The 14,098-nt window shown below is 43.1% G+C and overlaps 1 protein-coding gene across 1 annotated transcript in view; it reads right to left on the bottom strand.

Moving 5' to 3' along the window:
* Window positions 1-14,098, bottom strand: part of HUWE1 (HECT, UBA and WWE domain containing E3 ubiquitin protein ligase 1) — a 165,063-nt gene that overhangs the window by 17,326 nt on the left and 133,639 nt on the right. Inside the window, exons 48-61 of the mRNA XM_019438418.2 lie at window positions 13,709-13,920; window positions 13,083-13,265; window positions 10,324-10,496; window positions 9,822-9,970; window positions 8,990-9,065; window positions 8,056-8,154; window positions 7,334-7,467; window positions 6,978-7,146; window positions 5,404-5,632; window positions 4,592-4,770; window positions 4,218-4,307; window positions 3,904-4,058; window positions 2,703-2,748; window positions 472-756 (exon numbers count right to left, since the gene is read on the bottom strand). Of these exons, the coding sequence (XP_019293963.1) occupies window positions 472-756; window positions 2,703-2,748; window positions 3,904-4,058; window positions 4,218-4,307; window positions 4,592-4,770; window positions 5,404-5,632; window positions 6,978-7,146; window positions 7,334-7,467; window positions 8,056-8,154; window positions 8,990-9,065; window positions 9,822-9,970; window positions 10,324-10,496; window positions 13,083-13,265; window positions 13,709-13,920 (2,179 nt within the window). The remainder of the gene's footprint in view (window positions 1-471; window positions 757-2,702; window positions 2,749-3,903; window positions 4,059-4,217; window positions 4,308-4,591; window positions 4,771-5,403; window positions 5,633-6,977; window positions 7,147-7,333; window positions 7,468-8,055; window positions 8,155-8,989; window positions 9,066-9,821; window positions 9,971-10,323; window positions 10,497-13,082; window positions 13,266-13,708; window positions 13,921-14,098) is intronic.

Genomic DNA, 14,098 nt, shown 5'->3' with positions numbered 1-14,098 from the left:
GTCAGATGCTTGCCATCCCTGAAGGATGCTGAAGCAGAGCAAGCTTTAAAATCACCCAGATCTGGATTTTAATCTCAGCTCAACCACTTACTGAGTGATCTTGGGCTAATATTTCATGTGAGTTTCAGTTTATTCATGGAGATAACACTGCCTACTTTAGAGGGTTGTTTCTGCATGCTCTTCTGACTGAGCCACCCAGGTGTCCCAGGAGGGTTTTCTGATTACCTCAATAAACTGCTGGCATCATCACTTGTATCATTAGACACTCAGATATATTATCACTTGAAGACACAGAGAAGAAACCTCAACTTTAGGAAAGCTAATGTGCAAGGTGAGAACATACTCTTTGAGAATTTGAGCTTCTATTATTTCTCTAAGAAAAGTAAAGAGAAACTACAAAGATGTCCATTCTCCACCCCTATACCCTCCTGCCCCCCCCCCACCCCGCCAAAACCTTGAAATTCTACTCACTTATAGTGGGAGCTGGGGACAACTCCATCTGAGTCGTTTCTGCTTCTCCACTTGGCCTTGTGGGACCTAGTTCCTCTGGCTCTACCGGCATCAATAGCTGTGTAGAGCTTGCCCCTTCACCAGCTGGGGATTGCAGCTCTTGAGGAATGTCTCCCAAGGCTGGTGGGGGTGGGAGTGTTTGTTGTTGTGAGGGCTGCAGAGCGACAAGGGTCTCCTTGGACTCAGATGTTGCTGCATCGGTTGAAGATGGGGTTGTTGGGTAGCTGTCAGGCATAGGAGTCCCATCTTTCTCGGAAAGAATGACAATGGGGGTGTTAAGGGGCAATCAGCCAAGAACCCAGGGAACCACTTAATCAGCACAAGTGGCCTGACAAGTACCCTGCCCACCCCTGGGGCTATGACCGGTCCTAGGAACAGCTTGTGGCTGGTCTGGTATACCCAGGATGAGGGCTAAGGCACAGTGCTATCTTAGTCTCAAGAACTGGAGATCTGAATCTTTGTAGATCCTAAGAATTAAATCTTTCTGTGTCCTGGGCGGAAGGGGAAAGAGTTCAAGTCACTTTATAATGATATTTGCCTCACCCTAAATATCACCTATTCCCTTCTACCTCCCTTTTTCCCCCCCGGTCCTGATTATCCAAGGAATATCTACAACTCTGATGGAGGCAACAGTGCCAAGACTAAGTATGAATATGCCACACACCAGGGAAAGTAGTAAGTTGTATAGTTATCTTCTAATTGGGGCCTAAAATCCCTACCCCACAACAATACAACTTACTACCTCACCTCGGCATGAGCAGAATCCTCTAGCAAGGGCAGCAGGCAAAAGGCCATTTTTCCTGATGACAGACCCTTTCAAAGGCCTTACTTTCATTAAAGGGACCAGGACACCTACCACCCACTTTCACTGCTTTAAAAAAAATACAGTAGTCTTTAGTATAATCATTTTGCAACCCAAATGCCAAAGGAGACAGAACGTATAGGAAAGCAGAGGAAAATTCTGAGGAGATGGGGTGGGGGAGACATAATACCACACGGACCAGTTACTAGAATCATGAAACAGCTACTGACATTAAGATTAGAAGGAGGAATACGAAACGTACAGCAGTAATACCATTTAACCCACAGAGCTACCTTCCCCAAAAGCAGATTGCTCAAGATAATATCTGCATTAGACTTTTAGATTCCAGACCCACAAAGTTTATACAAAAAGGAAAAAATAAAAAGAGACTAACATAGGATTACCAACTTTTAGTTTAGCCAAATAAAAAAGAATCCTGTCAATATCGCTTAATAAAAATATTTTGATACCAAAGACCTAGAAAGGACATAATTTCTTTAAATCAAATAAATTTAGCTTTCTGAAAAACTCATTAATCCCTCTTTAGTTTTTTTTTTAATAAAGCTTCCTTACTTTTTAAATTAAAAAAAATTTTTTTAAATGTTTATTTTTGAGACAGAGAGAGACAGAAAGCGAGCAGGGAAGGGGCAGAGAGAGAGAGAGAGAGAGAGAGAGAGAGAGAGAGAGAGAAAGAATTGGAAGCTGGCTCCAGGCTCTGAGCTGTCAGCACAGAGCCTGATGTATGGCTTGAACTCGTGAACTGCAAGATCATGACCTGAGCCAAAGTCAGACGCTTAACTGACTGAGCCACCTAGGCACCCCTAAATTTTTTTTTAATGTTTATTTTTGAGAGAGAGAAAGAGAGAGCATGAGTTAGGGGAGGATCAAAGAGAGAGGGAGACAGAATCCGAAGCACGCTCCAGGCTATCAGTACAGGGCTCGAACCCACAGACCATGAGATCACGACCTGAGCAGAAGTTGGACACTTAACTGACTGAGGTGCCCCGATCCCTCTTTACTTTGTTCATTTCCACTAAGGACTGGCATTTGGGACTACCGCCATCAGGTATTCTCATGAAGTACCACACCATGGTGGTCACCAAAGGGGGGCAGGACACATGGCCTTGCTATACATGCCAGAATGCAGCACAGCAAGATCAGAATGAGAACCTGAACAGAGCACGTCGGAGGGGAAGTGTACCGCCGTGGGAAAGACAGTAGACTGTATAGTTATCTCCAAGATGGGGTATGACCCTAAAACTATACAATCTACTACCTCATCCCACAGAGCACCAGTGTTCATTCATCTTCAGCCCACCTGGGCCAGCTACTTGGGTCAGGAAAAAGAGCCAACCAATTAGCAAGAAGGTAAAAAGGCGGGTAGAGTTACCTGAGAGGTTCTGTTCGGTGGAGTCACTGGTCTTAGATGCAGTACACTGGAAAGAGAAGAGACAGACCCATGTGGGACTTTGCAAGCACATTAAGATAGGGGTCAACTATAATAGCCACCAGTTCCAACATAAGCCACCTAGGAGTTCAATGACCTGGATGAAGATGAGCACTTTAGTGAGCAAATGTATCTCCAATTTCTCTAATACATACTTGTGTTCAAAGATGGCTTGGGGACAGGGGGGGACTTCCAGAGGGCTGACTGAAGAGTGAGCTGGGCTTGGCATAGGACATGACCTAAACACAATTGTGAGGCCAGCAAGAATTTCTTAAAGTTTCACCTCTCTTTATTTCCCTTCCTTGGGCTCATTTTGTCTACTCCAGCTTCTTAAATCATATACCAGGCTTACTGATTTTCTATCCCTTTTCACATGTTTGAAACAATGTTATTGTTTATATCAAGCAAAACTTCCATACAAAGTTATTTGTTAGATCAAGCTTGTTCTCCTAACTGAACATTTTGATATCCTTAACCTAATACCTTAACTGCTGAATGGGACATAATAGTCTTTCAACTCAAGGCTTTTAATTTCTTTGTATTTCTGTTAGCTTTTACTTCATATATTTTAAAGCTAATATTGTTTAAAGTCCCCAAAACTTCTAAACCAGTAGCTTCTTTCTAAATCAAAATGAAAAATCAAGCCTTAGAAATGACATGTGGTTATGGGGCTCAGGGAAGGAACATTTCCTGATCTGAAGCCGAAACCTAAGCCTAACTTATTTAAATGATGGAATGGGGCCATCTTGGTAAGGTTGCCCCCACACTTGTTAAGTCAATCCTCAGAGAGTGAAGTGGAATTGAACCCCCAAGAGCATGGGCATAATCAAATTCATTCTTCTAATCTAGCTGCAGTCAGTGAAGGAAGAGATTACACAGTGTGACTGGTAAGTCAGGAGCCACTCTGGTTCTTTCTCCAGTTTTCCCCAGTGAGAGACAATGGAGAAATAATTTTCCCTCTGGGTTTGAATTCTTTTTCCTAAAAAACATGTGAACGTATGGTGAATTTGGAATGAATCATTTCTCAAGTTCAATGTGAACATCCCAGGATTCTTCAATGACTGGTGCTATGTGTATGCCAAAACCACATGAAAGTAAAGGTAGACATAGCCAAAGATGAATCTTCGCAGCCCTTGCAAATCACCTGTGCACTCTGATCTCTGTTCTCCTTATCTTCTTTGCCTTTGTCAGTTATCTTTGTTTCTTCCTCAGCCAACTGTTTCCTCCGTTTCTCCCGCCTTTCTTCCAGCTCCTCATCCCTCAGGAATTCCAGGTGATTGACAATGGGCACTTTAACAACTGGATCACAGAAACAAAGATCAGAGGTTGCTCAGGGGAGGTGAGGAAGGAAGCCAAGAGGCAGAGCTTGTGGCCAGAGAATGAGGGCAACATTCTCCCATGCACTCATCCTAGCTGTGGAAGGCTCACTACTGCTCAGATAACCAAGCTACCACATACCTGAAACACAGTCATGCATGCTCTCAGCATCAAGAACTTTGCATTCCTCTGTCCAGCGGGTTAGGGCTGTGGGGATGCTGGACAGGGTCCCTGTGAGGGAACAAAAGAGAATGAGATTCCTGGCCTGGTCACATGTCATCTGATGCAAAAATTGCCGTATTTTTCTAACAAGACCCAATGTCTTATCACAAGGTTTGGCACATCACAGGTATCCAGAGATAGTAAAAGTTTTGACCTTGGCTAAATTATCAAGTGGTTCTGCCCCTATAATATGTGGTTTCTCTAGGCAGGGCAGATAATGTTCTCCTTTCCCTCAGCAGGGAAAAAGTAGAAGGCGAAAAACTCTATGTATCCTCCCTTTTCACCAAACTTGCCTGCTTGACTGGTAGCTGTGCTCTGGTCATGGAAAAAGTCATCCAGCAGCTCATCATCAGATCTGGCAATAATGTGGACATCATCGTTGCCCACCAGGAGGCGGGCTCGGCCTCGGCTTTGTAGGGGAAGGCTGCTGCTCAGCTGAAGGATGTCAGCAGCAGCAGAAGGACCAAGCAACCTGTAGGGTGATGGTGGAGTGCCATGGTCACTGTAATCCATAGGGGTCTTGCAACTGTTGTTGTGATCCTTTCTGTAACCTCTAGGAAATGCTTAATGCTATTATAGACTTGATCATACTTAAGCATAAATCTTTTTTTTTTTAAAGTCTTATTTATTTAGGTAAATCTCCACACCCAATGCGGGGCTCTAACTCAAGACCCTGAGATCAAGAGTCAAATGCTCCTCCGCCTGAGCCAGCCAGGTGCCCCACTAAGCATAAATCTTAGTTATCTTTCTAACCATTCCATCCGTCTGTGAACTTTATTTGGGTTGAGGTCACATATTATTCCATAGTTCCTTGTACAGTGAGTGTCACTGGTAACTCCAGGAATTGTGTTAGGGTATAATATCTCTCTTGTATACCCACTGTTGCCTGTACATGGATTATTATGTCCTTTCTTCTCACTACACTCTAAGCCTGAAGGCAGAAATCCCATCATGTCTATATTTAAAGTGTAAAGTGCTTGGCATATGAAATGATTCACTGACTGTTGAATGTATACATAGGACACTGAAGCAAAAAGATACAATCTGGTATTCTCCAGAAGGCTGCATATATAACCCAAAAAGAAATGGGACAAATGTAACTCACCTCTGGAGTATAAGAGGAGGGTTGGGCTGGCGATTCCCAGGGTAATGAACATGAATGGTGTGGCCTGTATTGGCTGTCAGCTGCCTTAGGGTTCTCTGACTGCGCCCGATGCCCTGGGTGAGACGTGTTGTGGAGGAGCCACTGCCCAGCGTCAGAGAACTGTGGTCTGCATGGCGTACCATCAGTGGGTGAGTGGTAGGGATATTTCCTGGGGATGGGGGGATGTCTGCTGCAAGGACAATATGTAAAGGGGTCAGTGTCAAAAAGAAATTTCTTCCAAGGTTGTTCAACCAGAGCCATGTCTCCTGGGCCTTACTTCCTCACACGGAAACCTGAGCTTTGTCCTTTCTCCCTCATTCCCACGCCTCATGTATAATCACTGACACTACCATAGCTTATGCCACCATCTCTTACCTAGATATTGCAACAGTCTCCTAACTAGTACCTTCTCCCAATCCATTTTCCACACGACAGCCACAGTGATGCTTTTAGACCCCTCAGAAACATGCTACTCCTCCATCTTGAGGACTCCAATCCTCTCCCCCTTCTTTACTTGCTCTTTTGTTTTTGGCCCAGATGTCACTTGCTCAGATTCTACAGATTGGCTTAATAACCCTTTACTCTGGGCTTTCTTACCATACTACAGTGTAATGCCTGCTTACTTATGATTCCTAATAGACCATAAGCTCCTTTGAGGGAAAGGGACCGTTTTATTTTTCACTGCTGTATTCTTAGTACCTAGAAAATAGTAGGCATCCTCATTTGTTCAATTTGATTTACTAAATGAAGGGAGGCTCAACGTAAGGAAGACTGACAGAAATCACAAAAATGAAAAAAAAAATCACAGAATAGAAGGCACCTTGAAAATTATGTAATACAACCCATTTTCAAAAAAAAAACTTTTCATTTACAGGTGACAAACTGAGGCTCAAAGAGGTAAAAGACTACTTGGCCAAGACAACAGACCAGCACAGTTCAGTATTTTCTGCTATATCATGCTTGTGATTTGGGGTCAAGACCTGCCTTCTCAAGACAGCTTGATTTTAAGAACTAGATGCTAAAAGCGAACTTTGACGTTGATAGAGGAGAAGGAAAGAGATTCACTCTCTCCTCCGAAAAGATGCGTCCTTGATGAACAGAGTGAATGTGCTCAAATCTACTCCCCAATGCCAAGCTCAAAGGTGTTCATTCAAACTCTCAAGATCCAGTGTTACAGACATAAGAATTGATTGCCCTGTCACTGTAGTGTGCACATGGGTGCGTGACGCAGTCAGCCTTGGTCTCACTTAAAAAAAAAAAAAAATTCAAGCAAATCATCAAGTTGTCCAGGCTCTAAAATGGCTGCCTGTTTACTGAGGTGGAGAGAACAAAAAGCAGCCTCTCACAATTCTTTCTTCTAAGTATACATTTATTGAGAGAGATGGATTCAGATATCCCTTGCCCCAGGAAGTCAGCATAGGAAAAGAAGTGCTGTCTGTATCAGATTGATAGCTGCTCTGGTTCACTGCTTGGTTTACCCTAGAGAAGGGTATAAGAATCAAGAGATAAAACCCAGCTGAGCCCCTGTATCTTACTAGCACTGGAGAACATGTTGTCAAACTCAATGATGAGATCATCCTCCCGGTCAAAGCGCTCAAATCGGACCAAGGGAGAAGCGTTCATATCAGGGTAATCCTCATCCAATTCCATTTCAGAGCCATCGTCGTCATCGTCTTCATCTCCCTCTTCACCTTCATCATCCTCCTTAAGGGGAAAATAGGAGATGGAGAATTGCTGGAGGTAAGGGTTTTCTGAAGTCTGATGTCATGGCCACATTTGCACATGAGGGAGGGAGGCGCTGAGGCTAGCAACCCAGACTGTTGGTTTTCTCCAGCTCTGTGTTCCCATGGAAGAGGTTGTCTGAACCAACCCAAACACAGTCCCCCCTCACCTGATCATCTTCCTCATCTTCCTCCTCCTCCTCCTCTTCATCCTGACTATCATCCTCATCCTCGTTACTGCCACTGCTGTCCTCTTCCTGAGTGTGCTCCTCCTCATCCTCAGGGTCCAGGATATTCATGGAATCTAAAACAAAGGGAGCACATTGGAGGACTATACTGAGCAGCTAGCAAACAGGCTACTGTGGCAGGCCGGCAGATTGAGTGGGAAGGCGATGGGGTATCTGACTCTAGGAGAGGAAGAACCAGATCTGGGGTGATGTACAGACTTAGTGAGCCAGCCCTGATTTCCTGAGAGTGCCAATCAATGCATCAACACGCTGAGCAGGGTGGCTGAATGTGGAGGCTGGCTATAGGGTGGTGCTTCAGGAGCCATGGTCTAGGACTTGGCCAAGTCTGCTGGTGCCCCCTTGCCTTTCCAGCTCTACTTTGCTATTAACTGCATCCTGTTGGTAAGAGGGAATCTGGAGCGATGATAGCAGGTGGGTGAGAAGAAAGCGAACCAAGTAAGAAGTAACAAACTTTTGGGTAAGCAGTAGTAACATGTTATTTGAAAAACTGGCTGAGGATAAAGTGGATGATATATGTCAGCGCATGCAGACAGATGCTTCCTTATTCTGCACATGTGGGCAGCTGCCTCCAGGAAAACCCTAGTGTAGTGTCTGTCAGACGTGCAGGGCAAGAAGGGAGGCCTTTCTGGCCTCGGCACTCTCACCTTCTCGGTTGGCCTGCAAGGTGGAAGCTTGGCTGAGGTTGGAAGGAGCTTCATCCATCAGCACGTCCTCTTGTGATTCATCCTCTCCACTTCTGCTCACTGAAGGTTACAGAGCAGAGCCTTCACTGAACAACAGAGGACTTCCCTTTCCAGATTGGGTGCGTCTAAAGTAGCTATGTACACCCAGCAGATATCCACTTTTTTTTTTTTTTTGGATGAGGGAGAAGACCTAGGTTCTCTGCTGTCGACTAGCTAGGTGAGCTTGGCCAGTCACTTTACCTGTCTGAGTCTCAGTTTCCTCATCTGTAAAATGGGATGATCACATCTGCTCTGCCAATCCCACTAATTGTGAAACCACAGAGGATAATGGGTGTGAAAAGTCTTGTCAAACTTAAGAATACATGTCTACTTCCGTTTATCCTTTGATTTCCTTCATCAATAAAATAAAAACAAGTAACACATAGACCCTTGGAGCCAGGTGACAGTAGGGTACCTTTGTCGTTTTCCGTTTGAGTTGTAAAAACGGGCCACCCTTAGGGAATGATCACACTTTTTACACTACTGAGACTCAGAGGCAGAAAGCCCCTGGATTTTGCTAAAGAACTGCAAGGAAAGCACTTTCTCACCCTACAGGCTCTACAGCCTCCTCTAGGATTCCATGAATAAAAAACACTCTTGATGTGCCTGATGTATCATTTATACCGATGGCCACCCCCTCCACCTCCCCCACATAGGCAACACTTCAGATCCGCCACAGGTCTGTAGATGGTTTGTGAATTTCTCATCTGTAAGATCATCAACATCAAGACAAGCAGCAATCTAGGCTGGCTATGAGCCCTTAGGCAGAGCTGAGCAAGCAGATGATGAAAAAAAGGGTCCTCCCAAGAGAGACTGAGACAAAGGAAAAGGCTATACTCAGTTCTGGGGCTCTCACCTATAATTGTACTGTTCCCAGATCCGCCATCCCTCTCAAGCAACTCATCTATCAGGTCCTCCAGCTCATTCTCAACCTGGAGAGAAATAGAACATATATATGGATGCACACAAGTCTATCATTGCGCTAGCACGGAAACCCTAAAAAAAGCCAGCAAGGGAGTACATATTTCCAGGATAACGTGTGACAGAGAATGTTGCATAAACACCACACATTTGGTGCTAAGAGCACAGAAGCTACCATGTGCTGTCAATCCACACTCAGACTGTCCTTCAAATGGGTTCATCCCAGTTATCTCAGACCAGGCGAGTCTTTATACTATCCAGAAATACATGCAGATCTCCTCAGAGCTAGCAGCTTAGGACTGTACGCCCCATTTCTTACAACTGCTACCAGCTCCAGAAATTACAATGCTTTCTTTAGGGTCTTTAGAAAATAGCTGTTTGAATGCTCCAGTGAGACCTGGTGCTATAGGCACAACAGTGATGTTAAGGAGTTTCCATTAATGACCAGCACCAAATAAATCAAAGACCTTGGGCCCAAAGGGGTCAGGCCAGTTTTCTACATCCACATTTCACCTGTGCCTAAGTCTGGGATTCCTGCTGGGATCCATTCCATTTCATAGTACATGGATGGCATCCTGGCCTTATCCCCACCTCTCATTTAATACAATTCAAACACATTTACTGAACATCAACTAAGCATATCATCTGTGCTCCTGTGCAAAGTAGACAGCACTGAGGCAAGGATCTAAGGTACTCACCCACCCACACCACTTGGGGATTTTGTTTAGCGCCGCAAAAGGGGTATGCTGGGTGATCTGCCTCCCTACCTGCATCTCTTGTGAACTGAGCACCTCAGGCTGCCCAGCAATCACCACTGAGTCGGTTTCAGCCTCCCCATCCATGATATCCCCATCTGCCACCTCTGTCTGAGTGACATCATGATCCTCCTCCTGCACTTCTGCTTCCCCAGGCTCGCCTGAAACAATCAACCAACCAGCAAAATAATCAAAGGGTGCCTATATGCAGGGCACCACGAGGCAAGCATGGAAGACAATAAGGTCCCTTCCCTGGGCAAGTTTACAAGTTCTCAGAGAAAAAATGAATGGGTGACAAAGGAAAAGACAAGGCTACGTGTGAGGATAGCCAAATAAGGCTGCAATTTTAAGGAATTCTTTGTGGGGCAGATTCCCACGCCACTATGACAGATCTCTAGAAGGCCAGCAATTTCCCAGGGAAACAATACCAAGCCAAAAGAGTTGTGATGCCATGCCCATAAAGTAACTATGCCCACCCAGTCTTCTCTCCAGTCCATTGGCTCTGATTCCCTACCTGGGTCCTGCTGGTTGCTATTGGAGTCCTGAGCAGCTCCTTGGGCATCCTGCTCAGACTTGCTCTTGCTAGAAGCACTCTTGCTGCCAAAAAGGCTACTAGGCTGGTTCACAATCCGGGAAAGTGTTTCCAAAGGCTTCAAAGCAGCATTGACTGTGTTGGCCATGTTTGGACTGAGGTAAAGATACAGAGATGGACTTAGCACAGAAACCTGCACTAAAAAGAACCAAGGCTCATCAGAGTAACAACTGATTCCAGGGGATGGGGCATGGACGGTACAAGGTGAGCCTGGAACATCTTGTTGTGCCAGAAGGCTTTAAAAAATTGATGGGGTCATTACCACAGGCCAAATCTGAGAATAAAAAATAATGACGGTAGTGGATTATACCATATTAAATATAAAAAGAAACTGCAGCCATAGGGATACAAACATAAGCAGAAGGAAATCTTCATTATAAAAAAATGCCTGCTAATAAATAGGAATGAGAAAATCAGAAATCCTCACTTTTCGAACAGCAATGTAAGCAATCCAGGCAGGGATCACCAATAAATGCTAACCTACTGAGTTAAAAATCTTCAGGGCATAAGATATTCATATAATCTTCATATGAACTCAAAGTATCACCCATAAAACATTTATTAAGTACAAAAGGGAAAGCTAATGTTTATGTGATCAAACTTAGCATCACCAATAATGGGACAAATTAGCATTATGTGTCTCCTGATATGATGCACCAAGGGCAAATATCACCCATGTAGTATTCATGCCAGAAGTTTAACCTGAACCTAGCCATGAGGAAGCAATTAGACAAATCCAGGTTATGGAATATTCTATGAGACATTTGGCGCCTTCCAGATTCTTCAAAATAGTCAACTGTCAAAAAAACAAGATACACATGACATCAGATGCAATTAGTGATGCTCACTGGATGCTGGATTAAAACGCTCTCTCCCAAGCTATAAAGACATACTTGGAATAACTGGGGATATTGGAATATGAACTACATGTTGAATCCTATTGTATCAATGGTAAAATTTCTTAGATGTGATGATATTCTAGCCATGTATAGGAATGTTTATTCTTAGGAGACACATGCTAAAGTATTCAGAGGTTAAGCATTATGTTGTCTGCAATGAACTTCAAATGATTCTGCTCCTAAAAGGGGGAAGGAGAGGAGGAACTAAAGCAAATAGGACAGAATGATAACCACTGGTTAATCTACATGAAACATATGGTGCTCATTACACTGTGAGTCTAAAATTTTTAAATGTTTTTAAAAAATTAATGAGCTTGTATCAAGAGGACAAAAATCAACTTGAAGAGGTCCCATGGGCCAAAGGTGCAATGGAAAAGAATAATGACTGCAGAGATCCAAATAATTCAATCACTGGCTTAAAAAAAAATCAATAAAAATAGAAAAACCAGAGAAAAGTTGCATTTGAGGTGGTGATTAAATCTATTTTGACTTTACTCTAAAAATTAGTGACTTAAGAAAAAAAATAAAAAAAGTTTTTAATCCTGCCTCTTAAGTAGGAACTGTATTTCAGGGTAACCAGACTCTCCCCCCTTGAACTGGGGCTGTCACAGAAAAATGCCAGCTAATAATGTCGAAGGAATGACAGAAATTAGAAAACAGTCATTGATAATCCCCCAAAAAACTGACACAGGAAAGGATTATCAGTTGGTGTTAAGATCATTAATTAGGTATACAGCTGATAGGAAACCAGACATTTATATAGCACCAAAACAGTAATATAGGCTACTTTCTAATAAGAAGGGGGGAAATTTAACAGTACTCTACTCTAGAGTAAGTCAATTTTATCATGATTATTAATGACAGTTCAAAGAGATGTGTCTCCCCATGATGGAATATGAGATACACATCATTTATGATATATCCTAACCAGTAATTTCAAATTGCTCCATTAAGCCTCTAGCTCTAATTAGAAGTTAACAGAAAACAGGGAGTAAAGGAACAAGTTAAATGACACTGCAAGGAACCAAATGGACCAAATCTAGAAGGCAAAACATTCAGCATGACAGCAGGCCTGGTCACCTTAACAAGTTAGTGTCATTAGCAGAAATAAAATGAAAATTAAAAAATTAATTAAGATTCTGTGTTAGAATAACAGATTCAGAGGATATAGCCAGATGTAATGCAAGGTCTGTAACTAGATTCTGGTTCAGACAAAAATTTCTGAATATGGATTTGGGTGTTACATATGATGAAAATTTACTTACAAAAGCAAGGTAGAGATTTATAACTGGAAAAACAAAAAACCCTAATCCAACCTAGGTTATACAACAGCATATATGATATCATTTTAGTAAAAAATACATTTTGTATGTATATGAAAAAACCACTGAAGAATGTAGTAAAGTAACAGTGATATCTGGTGGTAGAAACCCAGTATCTACTTTTGCTTCTGCATTTTTCATGATATACATATAATCTTATAATAAAAGGTTACTTTTAATTAAGATGGGGGAATCTTGGGGAAAAAATTACTGATACAGTCCAACTCTTGAGTTTGAAGCAAATGAGAAAACTAAGGTCTAAAGAAAGGCAAGTGCCTTGCTTAAAAACCACAATACTAAGAACTCAGGTTCCCACCTATACCCAAACTTTTCCTATCACACCAGTGGCTCACTACTGATTCTGGTGAGGATACATGAAACACAAGCAAATGAAGAAATAAAAGCAGCATGATTAAAGGGAGGGCAAAAGCCTGCAGCTGGAGTTCAGGAATAATTTTACCTGGACAGGTCCAGGCTATGAGGCACTCTTGCCAGGTCGTTAACCAGTCCTTTCTTCAGGAAGAGTCGAATAATGTTGTTCATGCCATTGTGCTGGGTCTTGGCTGTGGCACTGCTGTAGAAGCTGGACGTTGAGGGGCAGGACTCCATGATAGTACTGATGATACACATCACTGCTTGAAGCCTGGGAGAGAAGTTTGACACCTCTATCATATGAATACTGCCCATTCTTAGGAGTCTTAAACTAACCGGCCTCAGATAACCCTCCTGGTGCCCTGTGTTTCCTTCTGGAAGTAACATTTAAACAGGTGAGAGCTCACTCCCTGAGTGGTAGCATTCTTAATTTTCTTTACACATAATTTAAAAAATGAGACTGAATAATCTGCTCAATTTCTTGAAGACATCAGAACTATAATGACAACATCCCTTTGTTCTAAGCTGTTTACCCTCCTCAAATGTAATCAGTTCTCTAGGTATTTTGAGGCACTAGAACTATTTGAGAGGACCAGAGAATATACAGTGCCAGTGTGACCAGAACTCTTGTTCAAGTGCTAGGAATCCCACGGGCCAAGAATGGAGTAAGGAGATGCTACTGATTATCAGCACTAGGTCAGGCATGGGTTTTACCTGGCATGTTTCTCTGTACTCTCAGCCATAGCCAGTGCCCGTCCCAGAGCTGCTTTTACTTCATTCACAAGGGCTACTTGGGCATCTGTGCCACTCCCTGCAGCAGCTAGGCTTGCGAGGAATAGGCGGGCCAGGGCAGGTGTGTCCTTGTCTTCTGCATTCTGGGTATGTGGGAGGAGGTGGTCCAGAACAAAGGCTAGCACACTGCAGTCCTGAAAAATTATTAATTATGACATTTACTCACAAGCATAATTATGCCATATTGTTTGCACATCAACAAGGTACACATACACAAAGTTGATCCTTCAAGTCACCCAGTCAGTGATTATCAGGTCCACTTTATAGATGAGAAAACCAAGGGTGCGAAGTACAAACTAAGTGAGCAAATCC

This window comes from Panthera pardus, unplaced genomic scaffold, assembly GCF_024362965.1.
Source record: "Panthera pardus isolate Hobbes unplaced genomic scaffold, ASM2436296v1 HiC_scaffold_27, whole genome shotgun sequence".
In the NCBI taxonomy this organism is placed as follows: Eukaryota; Metazoa; Chordata; class Mammalia; order Carnivora; family Felidae; genus Panthera; species Panthera pardus.
This window is presented reverse-complemented; position numbering and strand designations above follow the sequence as displayed.